This window comes from Nerophis ophidion, linkage group LG22 (genome assembly GCF_033978795.1).
Source record: "Nerophis ophidion isolate RoL-2023_Sa linkage group LG22, RoL_Noph_v1.0, whole genome shotgun sequence".
NCBI classification, from domain to species: Eukaryota; Metazoa; Chordata; class Actinopteri; order Syngnathiformes; family Syngnathidae; genus Nerophis; species Nerophis ophidion.
Window position 1 is genome coordinate 27036567 of NC_084632.1, and position 23920 is coordinate 27060486.

The following is a 23920-nucleotide window of genomic DNA, read 5'->3' on the forward strand; positions in this document are numbered from 1 at the left end:
GGATGAATTCGCGTCGCCAGCGAGTACTGCGCGGATATTCCCCTGTCCTACAGTCCGTGAACACATCCCCACACATTGTGTCACTAACTGGTCAAACCCCGGCCAATTTGTTCCTAAAATTATGGGATGCGTAAGGTGCGCGCTTGCGGCAACTTTAACATTATGCTTTTGACCTTCATACCAAATTTCCACTGGCACAATCGGGTACTCGTGCACATCCCCATGAATACACCTAATTCTTCCCAGTGTCGCCTGCCTCAACACCCCGGGTCGAACCAGGTTTTGGTGCATCATGGACTGTTTACAGCCCGAATCCACCATTGTACCATATGTACTCCCTTGTATTCTTACTGGGACACAGTACGTCTCCCCCGGATCGGGGACGGGTGCTGGGATCCCGACAACCCGCATCACATGCCCCACCTCCATTAAGGAGGACTTCCGGCGAACATGACCGGGTTGACCGCAACCCCAGCACACCGGCCCGGGCGTCTGAGGCGCCCTCTGTGAGGGAAACCCTACCTGGACAGCGCTGGTACCCTGAAACAGACAAGGAGACAGTGGATTATATCCCCGGTTCCCCGCCCCTTGTTGGATGTGTATGTGTGTGTGACTGGGTGCGTGTGTGCGTGTGTGCGTGTGTGCGTGTGTGCGTGTGTGCTTGTTGATCATTTGAGGAAGGGACCTGCTCCATGTTTCCAAGTCCTCCCACCAGGTGAGGGCGCTGCTCCAGTGTCATCCCGTCTGGTGGCGTGAGTCGTCGGCGAGGTGCAGGGATGGGCCTTTCGGTCGCTTTTGTCGTCACTTTCCTGTGGACCGCTAGGTGGTTCTCGGCCATTGTTACTGCAGCTTTTACATCAACGGGGCGGTGGTACCTCAGCCACGCGACGGTCCTGGGTGGGAGGGCGTCCGTGAACTGCTCCAGCAGGATTCTTTCCACCACTTCGGGATCCTGCCCGTTCGGCTGGAGCCACCGGGTTGCCGCGTCTCGCAAATGCTGCGCCAGGACGAAGGGGCGGTCTTCTCGTCCCAACTTCATCGCCCGGAACTTTGTCCGATGCTCCTCCGGGCTGCTGCCGGGAGACTCAACGCCGCCCGCTGCGCCTCCCCCACCAGCAGCGGCAGTAGCTTCACTCCCCACTCTTCCTCCGGCCATTTGCATGAGGTTGCGGTGGCCTCAAAGATGTCCAAAAACGTGTGGGGGTCTTCTGCCTCCCCCATTCGCTGCATGGATGTCGCTGCTCCCCCTCCTACCGTGGATTTGTCCATCAGCTGCTGGATTAGCTGCGTCTGTTGCCGGCTTGCTGCCGATACCTCGGCCAGCACTTGCCTGAGCGCCTCCAGGGGTGATGTGGTGGACATCGTCATGGTTCGCTTAAGTTGGGTGCCAGTTGTCGAAGTTTCCTGCGTCTCGCCCGGCTTCTTCTGACCACAGTATCACACAGCTCAGGATACAGGTTTGACACAGTATTTAATACATCTTTTACTTTACACAATTGTCCTTCTATCAAGCTTTTCAGCTGTCTTTGTTCGTCTCGGTGCGTCTCTCCCGCGTCCTCATGCGTCTGTCTCGCTTCATGGTCTCCAGCGCTGCTAATAAAGGGAACAGGTGATTAGATAACTCGTTCCAGCTGAGGTATCCACTCACCTGTTGGCTGCTTCATGGCCGGCCCCTGCACAGGGGGACGCGTGGAACACGCCCCTCTCCACAGGGTGTTACCATTTAGTGGTCAATTGTACGAAAAATGTACTGTACTGTGCAATCTACTACTAATAAAAGTTTTAATCAATCAATCAATTAATCAATCAATCAAAAACTTAGAATGAAACAGTGACATATTTCGATACATTTGTTGCATGTTTTTCTCGAATAAAATAACCATTAAAAGGAACTACTTTGCGTAGGCTTACCTCGTGACACTCACAATACTAGAAAATAATTGTTTTAAGTTACATTCATTTCATTGTGTTGAGGAAGTTCACATTGACGCAAATAATGGCAGCATACATTTTCATTTTTATCACCGTTGTTTAAACAGAAATAGCAAAACTACAACCAAGATGCACAATAAAATCAAACATCTGGTATGTAATATGTAAAATACTTGCAGTATAAACACTGTGTAGGGTGAAAAAAAAGACTAGATTCAGCTTAATGGCAAAAACGACTACTGACTAGGCAACACACTGCAGTCTATACTGTCACCTAATGTCTTGGAATTGTAACTATATGCAAGTCTATATAACACTTGCAAATGAGACTCAGAATTGTAAGAAAACAATGTACAAAAACTGAACTGCACAGTTATCATAATCCGCTCACTGTTAAATGACGAATACAAAAAATGTGATTTCATTATCATATGATATAATTCATTATGTTAGGAATTTCCACTATAGTCCCACTGCCTCTTGTGGCACACAGCAAGAGTGCTAGTCCTTAAAATGTAATGTCTGTGGGATTTAATACCAGTCTGCATTGAATTCAGAAAGTTTATACAATTATTGTTTTGATGATTATCAGATTGTTTTTCTGTACCAAAAAATACATATTAAACCATTTCTGTCATGGTCTGGTGTTTGTCTGGACCCCGGGATTCAGAGAAAGCAGCCAAAGGGCAGGATTTACTCAGGATGGTGCAGGAAGAACAATAACAAAGGTGTGCAGCAGGCATGTACAACAGGCAAATGGGCTCATATGAAGCAGCCCTAGTCAGAGGAAAGGTGCGTCCTGATTGCCAATTAGATAAAGGCGTTTAATATCAGCCCCTTGTATAGAGTATGGAAAACAAAGGAGAAAAAGAGCACTATCCATCCATTCATTTTCTACCGCTTATTCCCTTTCAAGCAGAATAAAAAAACCTGAGAACACTTCTTTTTTTTTTTCCCAAGATGGCGCCGCTGTAGTGGCTGCTGTAGGCAGGAGCTCTGTGCTCTTGTATCATCCTTTTGTGTTCCTGATGTTTCCCTCTTGTTTTCATTTGGGTTTTTTTTTTTTGTCTTTTGGTTCGGGACCCTTTGGGACTGTGCGACAAGGGGTGGCAATTTCATGACTTCTGCGCTGCTTTTTTGTGAACTTCTGCATCTGCTTCCCGGCAGCCTTTAGGCAATGGAGACCAGCTGCTGGGTCCATTTGGAGAGACTGGAGGAGATGCAGATGAAGAGACAGGGCTGCGGAGCTCGCGCTGAGCGACAGGACGGACTAGCTTCACAGTGTCTTGGCTAAATGAGCAGGTATCGGACACCTCGGTCTCCTTATACGCATCCTCACTCATCCTTGCAGACTGGATGGACACTGGCCGAGAGTTAGTGGGCAGCCGAGTGTGGAGTTGGGTCTCTTGGTTGCTTTTTTGGGTCAGTTCCTGTCTCTGGCCAGCATGCTCCCCCTCACCCCAGCAGACGATGGCGTAGAACACCGCAGAGGCCACCGCAATGTACAAACTTGTATATGTTTTTTGATTTTACATGTTTTGGTTGTTGTTTTACTTTTGTAGCTGTATGTAGAAATGGCTGGTTGCATTAGCTCTGCTCTTCTAATTTGATTGATATTTTTGATGTTTAATATTTCTCTCTTACACACATGCTTATGTGTGCTATGGCTATGAGATGTTTTTCCCCCAGGCCTCAGTCTGGACCCCCTCACCAGGGACCCAGGCTCAGACTGATTTTTTTTTCTCACCCCCCTCTGTCTGCTCTTGAATAGGATTGTGATGACAATCTTAATTTGCCCTCGGGGATTAATAAAGTATTTCTGATTCTGAGAACAAAACTGCCAGGAGGGATGATGACGATTTCACCCAATGAAATCCTTTTAGTACAAAACCAGTATAAAACATCCATCCATCCATTTTCTACCGCTTATTCCCTTTGGGGTTGCGGAGTTTGCTGGTGCCTATCTCAGCTACAATCGGGCGGAAGGCGGTGTACACCCTGGACAAGTTGCCACCTCATCGCAGAGCCAACACAGATAGACAGACAACATTCACACTCACTTTCACACGCTAGGGTCAATTTAGTGTTGCCAATCAACCTATCCCCAGGTGCATGTCTTTAGAGGTGGGAGGAAGCCGGAGTCCCCGGAGGGAACCCACGCATTCACAGGGAGAACATGCAAACTCCACACAGAAAGAATCCGAGCCCGGGATTGAACCCTGACTACTCAGGACCTTCGTAGTGTGAGGCAGACGCACTAACCTCTCTGCCACCGTGAAGCCCAGTATAAAACATGTTTACATTAATTAAAAAAAAAAAAGACTAATGTTAGCATAGAGAGGGTAAACAAAATACAATTCAAGGGGTGAAATTTAGCCTGGGGCAGCCCTGGTCGAGTACACTTTTTATTGTTACAGTATAAAAATAACAAAGCATTGCTGTGCATGAGAGAGAGAAAGACAGAGCGAGAGAGAGCGAGAGAGAGCGAGAGCGAGAGAGAGCGAGAGCGAGAGAGAGAGAGAGGTAGAGAGAGAGCGAGAGAGCGAGAGAGCGAGAGAGAGAGCAATACGGAGAAAGTGAGAGTGAAAGCATAAAAACATGTTTACACCCTCACAACACACTCGCTTTGCTTGAATCGTACATGTTTTCATTTTTTTCAACCTTATTTGAAATATATTTATTTTAATATAAAACCCGGCATTTTTTTGTATTGGAGCACCACCTGCTACCCCGCCCTCTTTCTTTGTCTTTCTATCTCAGCGCGGAAGAAGAAGAGGAGGAGAAGGAGGAAGAGAGGGGTGTACCTGACACCTCCAGCCGCACATCGCTCGTCCTTTCCCGCAGACACGCTCCGGGCTTGTCCCCCTGCAGTAGTTACACCTTGTTGATTGGACGGCCGAACAGCACCTAAAGGAGTGCTTTTTAGCGAAGACGTTTTATTTTCTCACGGAATCCATCGGACTACACTTGAGATAATGTTTGTTCTTGGGCTTTCTCTCCTGGTGGCCATGACCGGAGCAGCGGGCCCGGCAACGGACAAGAGTTGCTCCGACCTGCGCCAGTTCTATACCGGGAAGGGCTTCACGCTGGCCGGCGTTCCTCAGACAGAGACCTCTGGTAAGTTAAATTATTCGTGTTTGTACAACTCACGAGATTGATGCCAATTACATCATGCAGAAATATATTTTTTAACTGTCGATGACCACAAAAGACTGGTATAAAAGACTGGTGAAAAACTCAAATTTACCTCAGTGTGGCTTTTTATTTAACAATAATTGTTTGCATTATTAGCTGGAGGCAGTTTTGCAGGTGGATGTAACCATGTATGTCTACGTGTGATGTCAGTGTCTGTCGGTACAATCGTTAAAAAATACAGTAAGAAATGAACATATTTGCTTCATTTCCATATTTCTACAGTATACTTTTCTGTATATTTGATCTTTATGAATATAGCTGACACTAAAATAACTGTTTACATAGATCAGGGGTCTTCAACCTTTTTGAAACCAAGAGCTACTTCTTGGGTACTGATTAATGCGAAGGGCTACCAGTTTGATACACACTTAAAAAAATTGCCAGAAATAGCCAATTTGCTCAATTTACCTTTAATAAATAAATCTATATACACATTAAAAAAATGGGTATTTCTGTCTGTCATTCCGTCGTACATTTTTTTCCTTTTACGGAAGATTTTTTGTACATAATAAATGATGAAAAAAACACTTAATTGAACGGTTTAAAAGAAGAGAAAAACAGGAAAAAAATGAAAATACAATTTTGAAACACAGTTTATCTTCAATTTCGACTCTTTAAAATTCAAAATTCAACCGAAAAAAGAAGAGAAAAACTAGCTAATTTGAATCCATCCATCCATCCATCATCTTCCGCTTATCCGAGGTCGGGTCGCGGGGGCAACAGCCTAAGCAGGGAAACCCAGACTTCCCTCTCCCCAGCCACTTCGTCTAGCTCTTCCCGGGGGATCCCGAGGCGTTCTCAGGCCAGCCGGGAGACATAGTCTTCCGAACGTGTCCTGGGTCTTCCCCGTGGCCTCCTACCGGTTGGACGTGCCCTAAACACCTCCCTAAGGAGGCGTTCGGGTGGCATCCTGAACAGATGCCCGAACCACCTCATCTGGCTCCTCTCGATGTGGAGGAGCAGCGGCTTTACTTTGAGTCCCTCCCGGATGGCAGAGCTTCTCACCCTATCTCTAAGGGAGAGCCCCGCCACACGGCGGAGGAAACTCATTTCGGCCGCTTGTACCCGTGATCTTATCCTTTCGGTCATGACCCAAAGTTCATGACCATAGGTGAGGATGGGAACGTAGATCGACCGGTAAATTGAGAGCTTTGCCTTCCGGCTCAGCTCCTTCTTCACCACAACGGATCGGTACAACGTCCGCATTACTGAAGACGCCGCACCGATCCGCCTGTCGATCTCACGATCCACTCTTCCTTCACTCGTGAACAAGACTCCTAGGTACTTGAACTCCTCCACTTGGGGCAGGGTCTCCTCCCCAACCCGGAGATGGCACTCCACCCTTTTCCGGGCGAGAACCATGGACTCGGACTTGGAGGTGCTGATTCTCATTCCGGTTGCTTCACACTCGGCTGCGAACCGATCCAGCGAGAGCTGAAGATCCCGGTCAGATGAAGCCATCAGGACCACATCATCTGCAAAAAGCAGAGACCTAATCCTGCGGTTACCAAACCGGAACCCCTCAACGCCTTGACTGCGCCTAGAAATTCTGTCCATAAAAGTTATGAACAGAATTTAATTTGAATTTTAATATGAATCTTTTTGAAAAAATTAAAAAAAATAATTTATGGAACATTATTAGTAATTTTTCCTGATTAAGATTAATTGTAAAATTTTGATGACATGTTTTAAATATCCTGCACTTTGTTAGAATATATAACAAATTGGACCAAGCTATATTTCTAACAAAGACAAATCATTATTTCTTCTAGATTTTCCAGAACAAAACATTTTAAATACATTCAAAAGACTTTGAAATAAGATTTCAATTTGATTCTAAAGATTTTCTAGAATAATTTTTGGGAATTTTAATCATAATAAGTTTGAAGAAATATTTCACAAATATTCTTTGTCGAAAAAACAGAAGCTAAAATGAAGAATTAAATTAAAATGAATTTATTATTCTTTACAATAATAAAATTAAATTTACTTGAACATTGATTTAAATTGTCAGGAAAGAAGAGGAAGGAATTTAAAAAGTAAAAAGGTATATGTGTTTGAAAATCCTAAAATCATTTTTAAGGTTGTATTTTTTCTCTAAAATTGTCTTTCTGAAAGTTATAAGAAGCAAAGTAAAACAATTTATGAATTTATTTAAACAAGTGAAGCCCAAGTCTTTAAAAAATGTTCTTGGATTTTCAAATTCTATTTGAGTTTTGTCTCTCTTAAATTAAAAATGTTGAGCAAAGCGAGACCATCTTGCTATTAAATAAATACAATTTAAAAAATAGAGGCAGCTCTCTGGTAAGTGCTTCTATTTGAGTTATTTTTAGAACAGGCCAGCAGGCTACTCATTTGATCCTTACGGGCTACCTGGTGCCCGCGGGCACCGCGTTGGTGACCCCTGACATAGACCATAGGTGTCAAATTCATTTTAAATAGAGGGCCACATGGAGGAAGGAAAATCTACTCCTAAATCCGGACTGGTAAAATCGCGGCACGATAACTTTAAAATAAAGACAACTTCAAATTGTTTTCTTGGTTTAAAAATAGAACAAGCACATCCTGAAATTGTACAAATTATAATTGTTCTTGTTGTTGTTTTTTACACTTACATGTTACTGTTAATACTATTTTATCTTTATTTGTGGTTATTTATATTTTCTGAATAAATGATGTGATAATGTTCATCAGTCAACTCAATTGTGTTAATTTTCAATTTATCAAGATAAAAAAATACATCAAAATCAAATTACAGTATGTTATTCATGTAATTTGATAATTTTCCTCGACTGATGTACCAACATCATGTGGTTTATTTTGTACATACCTAGCATCCTCTACAACAGGCCTGGGCAATTATTTTGACTGGGCGGCCAAATTTAGAGAAAGAAATGTGTCTGAGGGCCGGTATATCTATTTTTAGGAACACTAATACAAAACCTCACAATAATGTCTGATTATTCTATGAACGATAAAACACTGAATATTGACAACATATGAACGTCACACCCCTTCTCGATCGACATTTTACAATCCAGCAAAATGCGACAAACAGCGAAATATGAACGCAAAGGGTAAAAATACAATACACGATCTGATATATAACTAAGCTTTAAAACTTTGTTGTGAAAATCTCCTTCCACGTCTGTCCCTGACACCCACATTTCAGGCTGACACTGTGGAAACTGTATAGTTCAAGACTTACGGTCATTTGAAAACATCACTGCACATCATAATGGCAGCTACAGTTTCCATCTTAAAGATCTAAAATAATTATTTGGGAATGTCCGGCGGGCCAGATAAAATTCTTAACATGTGGCCCCCGGGCCTTATTTTGCCCAGGTCTGCTCTACAAATATACAAATAATGGCTATTGCGACATCCAGTGGACACATTTCAAACAGCTGTTTTTTTCATTAAAAAATTTCAGGTTAATTTTTATACTTCGCAAACTCATCCCGCAAGCCGGATAAAACCTGTTCGCGGGCCTGATCCGACTCTCTGGCAGTACGTTTGACACCCCTGATGTAACCCATGTATCTATGTGTAATGTCAGTGTCTGTAGATACAATCGTAAAAAATATAGTAAGAAATCAACATATTTGCTTTATTTCCATATTTCTACAGTATAATTTTATCTATTTTGATCTTTATGAATATAGCTGACACTAAATTAACTGTTTACATAGACTGTCATCTTACAAAGTTGTGCTGACTAAGATGGGGGGGGGGGGAGATTGTAGAGTTGTGCTGTCAATTGATTTAAAAAAAATCAGATTTATCACACTTTTTGAATTTGGTAAATCATGATTAATCCCAGGTTGTTACTTGCTTCTGTACTTTGAATTAACTTTAAAAAAGGAGGCCAATATTGACAGAAAAATGTTTTTTGTCACAATGTCATCCAGGAACATTTTTAAAATTTATTTATTTGCTTAAAACTTGGTAACAGTTTTATCTAAAGTCCAGTCAGGGTTTATTTTGATGTAAAATAATATGAAACAGTCGTAGTCCCCGCAATCATCTTTGCACTGACATATGTATCACTGACCGTATGACAACCCATTCCATCTTTCGAGTAACCAGCCACGGTTAAGGTAAAGGAGCATTTACAGTCAAAATATATTGTGTGATTAATCTGCATGTATACATGATTAATGCGATAATGTTTTGTGATGAATCACATGAGTTGCCTTGTTATTTTTCACAGCCATACTTTCATTCCATAGCAGGTAAGATAATCAATCATGCTGAGAACTGGCTGGTTAACCTGTCATTCATTCAGACACTACACATCAGAAGTCACTGATATAGCTGGAGTTCACACATTTTGACTAAACCGTGAGACTACAACACATAAGGTGTTTTTTCTTTTCGACAATCATTCGTCTCCCATCACTTTAAGATGGACAGAAGCAGCAGCCTGCGGGCAAAACGTAGACAAAAGACTTCGTTGTGCTATGCGCACACTGTGCATGATCCCGAAGGTCATTCCAGCTACAGTATGTCTTGCTTGCATAGGGCAGTGGTTCTCAACCTTTTTTCAGTGATGTACCCCCTGTGAACATTTTTTTAATTCAAGTACCTCCTAAAGCATTTTTGGTTGAAAAAAATAGATAAAGAAGTAAAATACAGCACTATGTCATGCGTTTCTGATTTATCAAATTGTGTAATAGTGCAAAATATTTCTCATTTGTAGTGGTCTTTCTTGAACTATTTGGAAAACAAGATATAAAAATAACTAGTGATTCAATTCTAAATAAAGATTTCTACACATAGAAATAATCATCAACTTAAAGTGCCCTTTTCGGGGATTGTAATAGAGATCCATCTGGATTCATCAACTTAATTCTAAACATTTCTTCACAAAAAAGAAATCTTTAACATCAATATTTATGGAACATGTCCACAAAAAAATCTAGCTGTCAACACTGAATATTGCCTTGTTGCATTTCTTTTTACAGTTTATGAACTTACATTCATATTTTGTTGAAGTATTATTCAATAAGTTTTTGAATTGTTGTTATTTTTAGAATATTTTTGAAAAATCTCAAGTACCCCTTGGCATACCTTCAAGTACTCCCAGGGGTACTCGTACCCCCATTTGAGAACCATAGGCGTACGGGAGCATGGATGGGTGATATTGCTTAAAATCTATATCACGATAAATATTGCAGCCTCCCGCAATAACGGTAAATATCACTATATATTATTTGTCATATAAATTATGAAATGTCTTCCAACATGAGGCATGATGAAAATACAGGTAGCTGTTCCATTAAGGTGCAATGGAAATACAAAACAAACAATATAAAACAGTTCATTATACGCCAAGAAATATGAAATCAGTCTACTAGCCAACTAGATATTTTACGAGTAGATTGTGGAGTAGATTTTATTGCACATTACATCAGATTATTTTACGCTAAATAAATCCATGAATGTACCAGAAAAGCAACAGTGAAAAAGCAGTGATAACATTTTAAACTATCAGTATTTAGATTATTTCCTCATTCCTTCATATTACATATAATATTTTGACCAAAATAAATTCAATAATGTAAAATAACTAAACTTAAGCTAAGACTGACTCTAGTTATTTATTTATTTTTTTTGCCCAATATGCCTTCCTATGTCCAGGGAGACACGGTATTTCCTGAGTCTGTTAATAATAACAAAGACAACAAAAATGACCTGATATTGTGATAATAAAAAATATTGATCAAATTATTGTGGTATCGACCATTGGGGATGGGTACCGTCCACATTTGAACCAATACGGTATCAATTCTCAATACCGATACAAAATGGTACTAATTTTCAGTACTTTTGTGTGTTAATAAAGAGCAATTGGTTTTGATAGTAAGACAACATTTTTTATTGCAGCCTTTAAAATGAGCTGATTATTGTAACTGCTGTCCAGTCGTTATATCTTGTTTTAATATAACATTTTTTAATCTACATTCCAAGAAAAACAGTAAGTTGCATTTACAGTTGCAAGTCCAAGACATTAGCTGGCAGTAGTGTATAGTGATCGTGTGTTGGTTAGTCAGTTAAAAAGTGTTAATAATGTAAGTATTATACCAGCTGTTTGATTGTGACATACAGACGTACATCTTAGTTGTAGTTCTTATTAACAACATTGCAGGTGTTTAAATCACCATGTAGCGGTATAGCTCGGTTGGTAGAGTGGCCGTGCCAGCAACTTGAGGGTTTCAGGTTTGATCCCCGATTCCACCATCCTAGTCACTGCCGTTGTGTCCTTGGGCAAGACACTTTACCCACCTGCTCCCAGTGCCACCCAAACTGGTTTAAATGCAACTAAGATATTGGGTTTCTCTATGTAAAAGCGCTTTGAGTCACTAGAGAAAAGTGCTATGTAAATATAATTCCCTTCACTTCACATGTAAAATCTGTAATGCTATTCAGTAGCATTTCAATAGCAAAGCCAATGTATATTAGCCAAGTGGAGCCTTACTTAACTACATTGGGGCATTTTTTAAGTCAATTTCTTTGTTGGCATTGGATGCAACATTACCTTGAGGTTGTTTGTCTGAGTGCTCACAGTGCTGCTAGAGTGTAACGCCAAGTGCTAAGTCGACAACTAGGCAGGACGCCCACACCAGGTACCGTAACATGGCACCTTTGGATTTTACGTGAATCGGTGACCTGTAGAACTGGCGGGATTCGGTCAGTACCAAAAAAAGTACTGGATTAGGTGCTGGATTCAGTAGTCATTCCGTTCGACCATATACTGTTACTATACCTGGTATCGTTGATGTTGATATTTGTATCAATCCGCCCAACACTGTTTACATTCAAGATAGCGTGGCTTAATGGGTGTCATATTATAACTAATGTGTATATATATTTAAAAACAAATATTGTATTATTTGTATTAACTTATATATTTTACATTGTATCATTTTGCTCTATTTTTGAATTGTTGCTGTTCATGTACAATGAAATTGATTTTTAACGTGTCTACACTCTCGAGACTTTTAGTGAATTTTCTTTTTTTTTAAAAGACCAGAAACAAATCTTAACCTCTGTTCTGGTGTTGCTGAAGACTGTACTCATGTTTAGAAACTCTTTACTTCTGTCGCTCCATTTACACGACAAATAGCGAGCAGCAGCAAGCCTCTACTGCCCCAAAACACTCACTGACGTCACGTGCTGCGAGACTTCTCTCCTTTAAAGCCGACGCCATCCTCTTAATATTTGCACATTGGACCATTGTAGATTGCTGTTCGTAGGTATATCTCTGATGTATTAAGTACGTCCACATCGCAGACATGCCGCCTCTGCTCCATACAATCCTGTAAATCTTGCATCACATCATTGGGTTTCGGCAGTGTTCAAAGTTGATCAAAGTTTTTCTTCAGCGGCAGAATTTTTGGTGCATCACGGGCCAATAGTGCGCAAATAATAGACAATATATATCCATTAATACTGTAACAACCCGCTGGTGTTAAATGTTTATGTTTGTGTTCGGGTTGTACGGTATATTAGTATGCTACTGCGATACTAAAGAATCATATTCGGTACTATATCGCCTCTGAAAAGTACATCCACTGTAATGATACCAAGTACAGTAGCGAATCTAGTCCATACTACTATGGTTATGTCGATATTTTTTGCCATCACATCTTCTTTTGTTTTTTTAAAATGTATATTATGTTTGTAAATTCAGGGAATATGTCCTTGGACACATGAGGACTTTGAATATGACCAATGTATGATCCTGTAACGACTTGGTATCAGATTGATTGCCAAATTTGTGGTATCATCCAAAACTAATGTAAAGTATCAAACAACAGAAGAATAAGTGATTGTTACATTTTAGCAGAAGTGTAGATAAAACATGTTGAAACAGAAAATGAGTAGATATTAACAGTAAATGAACAAGCAGATCAATAATTAATTTTATACCGCTTGTTGTTAATAATTTTGATAAAATAATAGAATGGAAAATCACACAATATGTTACTGCATATGTCAGCAGACTAAATTAGGGGCATTTGTTTGTTTACTTACTAATAGAAAACAAGTTGTTTTTTATGTTCACTATTTTATTTAAGGACAAACTTGCAATAAGAAACATATGTTTAATGTACCGTAAGATTTTTTTGTTAGAATTAAACCAATAACGCAATATTTTGTGGTACCCTTTATTTAGAAAAGTCCCGAAAAGTATCGAAATAATTTTGGTACCTATACCAAAATATTAGTATCGGGACAACACTAGTTTGTGTGTGATTGATGTGAAGTGAAAGGGGATCGGCAGAACATGAGTGTCTGCTTGTAGGAAGAAGTGTGTGCATGGGAGGGAATATGAGTGGACCTGGGCCAGCTGTAGATTGGCATAAGATTGGCAATAATAGTTAAAAGAGCATTGGACTTTGTGTGACTTCTTCTGAAGGCTACAATACATTATATTACTTTTATTTGTTTTCATGTAAAAAAACAACCTCATTTTAAGGTGTGGCGGCTTTCATTTGGCTGTAGCAGTGCACCATGAGGAGGCAAACCCTGCATTTATAAGGTCTATACCGCAAACCTAGTGGGGCGTTGATACAGAAAGATGGCAAAACAAAGACAAGAAGCAGGTGAACAGACTGTTGTTAGGAAGTCACAGGCAGGAATGAAAGAGAGTGGTTGACAGAGCGAGGGAGGGAGAAGGTGAGTCACTCAAGGTCTCTGCTAGTGCTTTGGGGATGGTTGAGGAGCGCAGGCACGACTCGCTCTCTGCCTCTCTATTAGCGGCTCATCTTTTATTGACGGATGAACAACACTATGCCTCAGTTTCTTGGACCTTGGTCTGTTTTAATTATTTGAGCAAGTTCTGTTTCCTCAGAAAAGATGAACTGACAACCAGATAGGTCCAGACTGATAGCAGCACAATGTAGAATTTTCCAGAAAGAGGCCTCTTCCTTTATGTGAAGTGTTTTTTCGGTCAGAGAGCAACACACACTCATTTGGTGATGGTGGAATCAAACACGATACAGGACCCTACTGTACTGCAGTCAATGTTCCCTCTAAGGTGCACGTGTGCGCAATTGCGCACTGCTTTTACGTCTAACATGCGTAGTAAACTACGCCTACAAATAAAGTAAACATGAAACTATAAACAAATAAACACATACATAAACTATGTATCACATAGCAATCCAAATTAAAGGGGAACTGCACTTTTTTTGTATTATTTTGCCTATCGTTCACAATCATTATGAAAGACATGACAATGGATGTATATTTTTTCAATGCATTAATTAGAAATAAATGTAAATAAAAGTCTGCTAAATGAATAGAGGACCTCCTGTCCTCTATTCAGCCCATAAAACCCAATTAAATGATGACGAGAACTTACAGCAGCGAGGCTGACCAGCGCAGTTTACGACACGTTTACTTACGCAGCTAATCGATGCCACATGCATTTTTACTGAAGATGTACATATGTACGTACTTCATGTGCTGCACATGTTGATTTGTTTTGTAGGTTTGAATGTTGTCTTGGACTTATTAAAATTGAATTGCAACAGCGCCAGCTAATTTATCAGCTGATGGCAGAAATACCAGGGAGATCACTCTTTTTATCTGTGTTCTCTGTGATCACTGTGATGCTTGTTTTACAGTGGATGAATTGAAAGAATGGTCTGCAATTGACATTGAAGCACTGACTTGAGAGCGGAGACATTCATTTTTATTATGGCTCCACATACAGTACATACTGGCGAATGAAGTATGGGGCCATTGTCCACCACCCACATATAGAGGACATTAATAGGGAAGTACATTATGAAACAAAAACTTAAAAAAGGAAGAAACCCAAAACCTTCCGAAAGGGACACATTTGGACCAGCTGATGCGCATTAAATCAGAACAAATAGCAGAAAAGTTAATCAACTGGGCTAAGTCTATAATCACTGAAGAAGTGAATAGGACAGACGACAAAAATAGACAACAGGTATCTTCCTGATCAGATTTGTGCTAATGACGTTTAATAGGAATTGTCATTTGGTATGAATTAATCTGTTAATTAACTGTTAAGAATAATTAATCTACAAGTGACCCCTTTAGGTCCTCTCTTTCTTGGCAGTTACCTTTTTTTTGTAATGTGATTTACGTATGTAACTAAGGTGTTGCTGTAGCTTGTTTAATTCTAATGCAGTCAGTATTCATTTGTTCATCCTCCAGTTATACTAGTGGTGTTCCTCAAGGTTCCATTTTAAGTCCTCTCATTTTCATCATTGAGCTATTCAATTACCGAGTTCGGTTTATAAAACTTGTGAGAAACTCCCATTTTTGCAGCAGATTCTTAAAAAGACCAGAGTACTGTCATAGAGATGATCTTTGGCTAGCTTTTTTTGCAGAAGGTCCTTAAAACAGACTCAAAAGAGACCAAAAATCCAATGTCTACTGCAGAGGACAACTAAAGACTAATACTGAAGGGAAAAATCTGGCTTCTGGTCCTTAGCTTTCTGGAAATGTGGCTCCTGAAATAATTTAGTTGAATATCTTTGTACTGCAAAGTTCATGTTATTTTTGTTGTATTTGGGCCAAATAGTGCATATTTAAATTAATCTAAAATAAGTTATTGCTGTAGTTTGATTATTTTTTCAAGCCATGTAATTTGTTACAATGTTATGGTTTGGAAAATTGCATTGCGTCATGTTGCTCACATCGGTCCACCGTATGCTCAGGGGGTTTGTGAGTTTGCCCAGACCCCCAAAAAATTGAGGGAACATTGACTAGAATCTTATTTTTCTCCACTTTTTGATATTATGTTGGTCAGTGGTTATCATTCATCTGTACAAATAACAAACCTTTTCAATACTTAAATCAGAATTGTTTGTTCAAATTGATGCACACTCTGCACCAAGTCTGCATTTACAGTAGTTATGCTATAAAACTGGAAAGCCTGTTGTACGATCTGTGCTCACCTACATAGTCTTTTCTAGAGGAAGACAGTTAAAATTGAGTTTAGAGGTCTTTGTGTGTGTTTCATTTCAAATGATAAACATTCAGCTCCTCAATATTTGTCGTTGAGGCTTTTACACAATGGCTTTATAACAAAACAATTGTTAAAGCTGAAAAGTGGGAAGGGAAAGTTCATGTTGTCATTTATATTGTAATAAGCTTCCTAACTTATTCTCTTTTGGGTTTGTTGTCACATGTACCCTGAAGATGTGTTTCCTGTTCATGTTTTTTGCTCATTTTGTATTTAGATTGCATTAAGTTAGTTATTTATCAACCTACATCCATCCATCTATTTTTCTACCGCTTATACCTCTTTAGGGTGCAGGGGTGGTTTGGGTGAATGAAATTTAAATAGAAAATTTTTTGGTAAAAAACAAAAAATCCCTATTAAAATAACATTGTGACAACCAACCCCGTAATGTTTGGCATTTACAAAGGGATTGTAGTCGATAAGGTACCAAATCCTGGTACTTGTACCTATTTTCAATACTTTTGTACGGTTTGTGTTAATACATTTATTTTTTTTAATAACACAATCTCATCTTTTATTTAACAGATAACTGCTGTCCAGTTGTTATGTATGTTGTACATGCGGTTGCAATTCCATGGCATTCGATAGCAGTAGTTTATATGTTATATTGTGTTCCCTAGTCAGGAAGTAGTCTTTGTCGTTTAGCTGAATGTGCCAATAGCATCTTTTGTTTGTTCTCTAAGAATAGTACTTATTACATACTTGATGTTTGATTATAAAGTGTTTCTTAGTTGTAATTTTGATTACCACAACTGCAAGTGTTGAAATCGCCATGGGGCAGCATGGCGGTACATGGGTTAGTGCTGTTGCCTGGGTTCAATCCCTAGGCTCATGGTCTTTCTGTGTGGAGTTTGCATATTCTCCCGATGACTGTGTGGGTTCCCTGCGGACATTTTGGCTTCCTCGAGCCTCCAAAGACATCCACCTGGGACTAGGTTGATTGGCAACACTAAATTGTGCCTCACGTGTGAATGTGAGTGTGAATGTTGTCTGTCTATCTGTGTTGGCCCTGCAATGAGGTGGCGACTTGTCCAGGGTGTACCCCGCCTTTCGCTCGAATGCAGCTAGGATAGGCTCCAGCCAACCCTGCGATCCCGAGAGGGACAAGCGGTAGAAAATGTATGGGTAGGTGGAAATTGCCATGTAAAATAATATTTATTGGTTACTTTGTGGGGCTTCACAGTGGCAGAGGGGTTAGTGCGTCTGCCTCACAATACGAAGTTCCTGCAGCCCTGGGTTCAAATCCAGGCTTGGGATCTTTCTGTGTGGAGTTTGCATGTTCTCCCTGTGAATGCGTGGGTTCCCTCCGGGTACTCCGGCTTCCTCCCACTTCCAAAAACATGCACCTGGGGATAGGTTGATTGGCAACACTAAATTGGCCCTAGTGTTTGAATGTGAGTGTGAATGTTGTCTGTCTATCTGTGTTGGCCCTGCGATGAGGTGGCGACTTGTCCAGGGTGTACCCCGCCTTCCGCCCGATTGTAGCTGAGATAGGCGCCAGCGCCCCCCGCGACCCCAAAAGGGAATAAGCGGTAGAAAATGGATGGATGTTTACTTTGTACAAAGAGCACAGTCTACCAAGTAAAATACCTTCTGTGTTAAACATACCTGGCCAATAAAGCTGATTCATATATTTAGCTGATACCTTAAACTTCAAATTTATGTAGGAATGACTGTTGCAAAATGTTTTAATGTTAACCAGTTTACAAAATGTTTGAGTAGAAAGTGTATTACTATCTACAATTCATTATAGACTACATTTACACTGCAGGCTAAAGTGGCCCAAAACAGATTTGTTTTAAAGCTGATTTTCCCCTGCTGACTATTTACACTGCAAGTAAAATGTGATATTTATCAGACTCCAGTGTAAATGCAATGTGGCGCTAATGTGGCCTCAAGATTTTTAGATGCGATTGTTCAAAGGAAGGAAATGAACAAAGAAGTCGCTACTACTACTACAAAATAAATGCCGCCACCATAGATATGGTTGCCACACCTTAAAAATGTGTGTATTTTTACATGAAAATGAATTGAAGTAATAAATTTTATGAATGGACATATATATGGTGTAATATAGTGGGAGGGTGCTAATCTTCTTAAATCTGTTAGTAGAGGAGGCACGGACATCAACATGGATCAACGGTTGCTTTACTTTTCAACTCCATCCATCCATCCATCCATCATCTTCCGCTTATCCGAGGTCGGGTCGCGGGGGCAGCAGCCTAAGCAGGGAAGCCCAGACTTCCCTATCTCCAGCCACTTCGTCTAGCTCTTCCCGGGGGATCCCGAGGCGTTCCCAGGCCAGCCGGGAGACATAGTCTTTCCAACGTGTCCTGGGTCTTCCCCGTGGCCTCCTACCAGCTGGACGTGCCCTAAACACATCCCTAGGGAGGCGTTCGGGTGGCATCCTGACCAGATGCCCGAACCACCTCATCTGGCTCCTCTCGATGTGGAGGAGCAGCGGCTTTACGTTGAGCTCCTCCCGGATGGCAGAGCTTCTCACCCTATCTCTAAGGGAGAGCCCCGCCACCCGGCGGAGGAAACTCATTTCGGCCGCTTGTACCCGTGATCTTATCCTTTCGGTCATGACCCAAAGCTCATGACCATAGGTGAGGATGGGAACGTAGATCGACCGGTAAATTGAGAGCTTTGCCTTCCGGCTCAGCTCCTTCTTCACCACAACGGATCGATACAACGTCCGCATTACTGAAGACGCCGCACTGATCCGCCTGTCGATCTCACGATCCACTCTTCCCCCACTCGTGAACAAGACTCCTAGGTACTTGAACTCCTCCACTTGGGGCAGGGTCTCCTCCCCAACCCGGAGATGGCACTCCACCCTTTTCCGGGCGAGAACCATGGACTCGGACTTGGAGGTGCTGATTCTCATTCCGGTCGCTTCACACTCGGCTGCGAACCGATCCAGTGAGAGCTGAAGATCCCGGCCAGATGAAGCCATCAGGACTACATCATCTGCAAAAAGCAGAGACCTAATCCCGTGGCCACCAAACCGGAACCCCTCAACGCCTTGACTGCGCCTAGAAATTCTGTCCATAAAAGTTATGAACAGAATCGGTGACAAAGGACAGCCTTGGCGGAATCCAACCTTCACTGGAAACGTGTCCGACTTACTGCCAGCAATGCGAACCAAGCTCTGACACTGATCATACAGGGAGCGGACTGCCACAATAAGACATTCCGATACCCCATACTCTCTGAGCACTCCCCACAGGACTTCCCGAGGGACACGGTCGAATGCCTTCTCCAAGTCCACAAAGCACATGTAGACTGGTTGGGCAAACTCCCATGCACCCTCAAGAACCCTGCCGAGAGTATAGAGCTGTTCCACAGTTCCACGACCAGGACGAAAACCACACTGTTCCTCCTGAATCCGAGGTTCGACTATCCGGCGAAGCCTCCTCTCCAGTACACCTGAATAAACCTTACCGGGAAGGCTGAGGAGTGGCGACTCACGTAAGCAAATACACCACAGCGTCAATTCACAATCGCTATTTATTCGGAATCAAAACACATATTCATGTATTACAAATCGCTTATTATTTGCGCACTATTGACTCGTGATGCACCAAAACTTTGGCTGTCGAAAATAGACTTTGCTCACCGAAACCGGATGTTATGATGAAGTATCCCCTTCCGCTGGCAGGCTTTGTCTTTCCCCGCGCACAGGAATGACCTAGCTCACCCAAGTCACATACGGGTCACATTAAGGTTGCATTGTGTTTATCTATCAATCAATCAATCAAAGTTTATTTATATATCCCTCAATCACATGTGTCTCAAAAGGCTGCACAACCCACAATTATATCCTCGGCTCAGATCCCACATCAGGGCTTGAAAAAAATCAACCCAATGGCATACACTGAAAAACCTTTAGACTGAAGTCACATTTGAAAAGATCAGATTCCAATCGGATTGTGTACTACCTCCTGATGTGGCCTGAATCTGATGCAAAAAGGTCAGATTTGAAGCACTTTGCAGCGATTAAGCTGGCAATTTTTTTTTAATCTGTGTCACTTGAGAGAAAAAAGTCTGATTTGGTGTACATATAAACAGGGCCATAGAAATGAATTTGTAGCTCAACAGACACATTGAAGCATTTTTTTTGCAGGCCATTACACACTTTTGCCCAGTCACTTGTTACCAGGCAGAATTCTTAAGACCTAGTTAAGACTGCCATATAATGAAGTCACGCCCACTAGACTGTTTAAATGAAGAAGCGGTTGGCAGTGCCCTGTCCTCGGGCATAAATATACACAGGCAGTTTACAGTTTGAATACATTTGGTAGGGGTTGCTGTTCAAAAGTCACCCTTTTCTATTATTTTACTTGGCTCTTGCGACCACTTTTGTGTATGTGCCTTCTAAACTGTCTAAGCATTCAAAGCAGTAAACACATGCACAGATGTTGCGACCTTCTAGTGCATAGTACACTATCTTACATGTTTATAGACACAAACAGCCTCTTAATGATTTGGGACAGGCTCCAGCTGTTGCCAGGCATGCTGCTCTCTGAAACCCAGAAGGCTTTAGGTGCTATTAAGAAGTGTAGAGACTTAGCATACAGTCTCTTTGTAAGTTTTTCAAACATCAATTGCACCATTGGGCAAACTCAACTTTTACAGATATTTCAAACAATCGTACACAAAGGTGCATTCAAAATAGCTGTAAAAAAAACTATTAATCCTGAATGCATTAATTTCACAGGTGATTTACATTATAGTCAGATTTACAAATGAGTTTTGACATCTAGAACTTAGAGTGCATATTTGTGTGAATTGAAATCAGCGTCACGGTGGCAGATGGGTTAGTGCGTATGCCTCACAATACGAAGCTCCTGCAGTCCTGGGTTCAAATCCAGGCTCGGGATCTTTCTGTGTGGAGTTTGCATGTTCTCCCCGTGAATGCGTGGGTTCCCTCCGGGTACTCCGGCTTCCTCCCACTTCCAAAGACATGCACCTGGGGGATAGGTTGATTGGCAACACTAAAAATGGGCCCTAGTGTGTGAATGTGAGTGTGAATGTTGTCTGTCTATCTGTGTTGGCCCTGCGATGAGGTGGCGACTTGTCCAGGGTGTACCCCGCCTTCCGCCCGATTGTAGCTGAGATAGGCGCCAGCGCCCCCCGCGACCCCGAAAGGGAATAAGCGGTAGAAAATGGATGGATGGATGGATGAAATTAGATTTTTTTTTTAAGTATTGCACATTGTGGTTTTCAGGTACAAACAAGGTGTGGGACCTGTATCGTTGTTCATTGTACAAGAAAGTATGAAGAGTGTAATATGACAAGCAGACCCTCTAAATTCCAATGCTCGGAGTTAAAAGGACCTCCATTCTTCTCATCCCCAGCTCAAATAGCCATTGTCACACAGATTTGATGCCGTATGAATGGAAGTCGTCTTTCCTGCTGTTTGTCTTTATGCCTGCAAGCGATTGTAGCTCCTTCAGCCTTGACCTCTCACATAGTATTGTGGAGCTCATCTTTTAGTGTGTGTGTGTTTAAAAGTCAGTGAAAGCCAACACCTCCTAAGTAGACGTTTCATTCACAAATGCATTATCTCGCAGAGACGCACACACCCAAATGATCAAATGACACTTAGAAACAAGATCAGACCATTTTGTCTGTTACTTAAGCAATTTTAACCACAGGATTGTGTTTGTTTATTGGATGCTGTTGTATTGAAGACCACAAACATGATGTAAATAGACTTTAAAACGATACCAAGGCTTGTAAATCTCCATTATCGAATCCTGTAGAGTGTGCTTAGAGGGGCTGTTTGCCATCTTTATTAAGTACTTACAGGATAACTATTAACCATCCCAATGTTCATACATAACATTTTCAGGATCATTAAATGATAAAATTTTTGTTTACAACTGTGATCTCACACAAACACAGAATTGCAGTGTAACACTAGGGCTGGGTGATTTGGCTGAAAAGTGTACAGTGATATAAGTGTTTTATATCAGTCGATATCGATATTTATTTATATTTTTATGAGCTATCTAAAATAACGATTAAGAAGAAAATATATTACATGTAAGTATTTGTATTTAAAATGTAACCTTCCTCTGATTTTAATCCCCTCAGCGATTAAGGCAGAAAGGAAAGGAAACGTCAACACAATCATGAAAAACACTCAATCAATAAAAACATAGTTGTAAAATTACAGTAAACAATAACTTCTTAAAATTGAAGTGCAAAAATAATGAATCGGAAAGAAATGCTTTCAGTGTAACAACATACTGCAAAATGTAAGCATAGAGAAACCTGAGAGGAACTATTTTCTGCAAGTTCAGTGCTAGCAAGCTACGGTTGTGTAACCTTTAATTTGGTCTCTTATTCCTATTTAAGTAGGGCAAGGAATTTATGTTATGCAATAATTGTCATTCAAATACTATTGAACCAAATTACTATTTTAAAGTAGCACATTGGCAGAGGTGGGAAGAGTAGCCAGATATTGTACTCAAGTAAAAGAACTGTTACTTTAGAGATGAATTACTCAAGTAAAAGTAAGGAGTAGTCACACAAATATTTACTTGAGTAAAAGTAAAAAGTATGTTGTGAAAAAACTACTCAAGTACTGAGTAACTGATGAGTAACCTAATTGTAATTTAATTCTCTCTGCCCACTGGGTGTGAGTTTTCCTTGCCCTTTTGTGGGTTCTTCCGAGGATGTTGTAGTCGTAATGATTTGTGCAGTCCTTTGAGACATTTGTGATTTGGGGCTATATAAATAAACATTGATTGATTGATTGATAACCTGTTCGTTTAATGATGACGGCAACAAGTAATGCACAAAAACATAAAAATAGCAATGAACAAATTCAGAGCCAGGAATATCTCTTAAGCAACTATAACAATAATATACATTAAATAATATATATTTGGTTTTACACTGTATTGAAAAAAACATTGAAAATGAATTTTACCTTTGCAACCTCAATATACTATTGGTTAAGTTTTAAATTCATAAATGTACGTTTTCCAATACCCGACCGTTTTTTTGTGCCTTTAAAAATGATTTTGAACTCTACATTAAAACAGTCTACCTCTAACAACCAAAAAGCTGTGAAAACGATGATGCTGTGTTACTTTGAATTTACAACCCCCTGGCGCTGTTTTTTAACGTTTTTTATACTGTTTTGTACTGTTTTTGTACTTACTTTGATTATTATTTTCAACTGTTTGTAAATGTTGAAATTTATAAATAAAGGTTTATAAAAAAAAAAGTGTGCAGTTGACCGCCTGGCTCTGTTTGATTGGTGAAACGGAGTCAAACGTCACCAGTGACTGCATTTGATTGGTGAAAAGCAGGCATGTGATAGATCCTACTTTGAAGGTATGTCTGACAAAACAAAACAAACAAAGTGTGCATTAACAGATCGATAAAAATCAGTAGCGAGTAGCGAGCTGAATGTAGATAAATGGAGCGGAGTAAAAGTAGCGTTTCTTCTCTATAAATATACTCAAGTAAAAGTAAAAGTATGTTGCATTAAAACTACTTTTAGAAGTACAATTTATCCCAAAAGTTACTCAAGTAGATGTAACGGAGTAAATGTAGCGCGTTACTACACACCTCTGCACATTGGTTATATTTTGTAATTTATTTTATTTATATAGTCCTGCACTTAAGTTCCTATATATTGTTTACGTGTACCCAAATAGGGAACAGATGAGGGTTGAAAAGGAAATAAATGAGTGTGGCGAAGGACTGCGGGTAGTTTGAGAAAATATCCAAAAAAGTGACATACTGTCGAGGTGA

The 23920-nt window shown here is 40.6% G+C and overlaps 1 protein-coding gene across 1 annotated transcript in view; it reads left to right on the top strand.

Annotated features, from left to right (window-relative positions):
- The first annotated feature begins 4546 nt into the window (after nucleotides 1-4546).
- Nucleotides 4547-23920, top strand: part of gpc1a (glypican 1a) — a 99874-nt gene continuing 80500 nt past the window's right edge. The window contains exon 1 of the mRNA XM_061883633.1: nucleotides 4547-5049. Within this exon, the coding sequence (XP_061739617.1) occupies nucleotides 4908-5049 (142 nt within the window). The 5' untranslated portion in view covers nucleotides 4547-4907. The remainder of the gene's footprint in view (nucleotides 5050-23920) is intronic.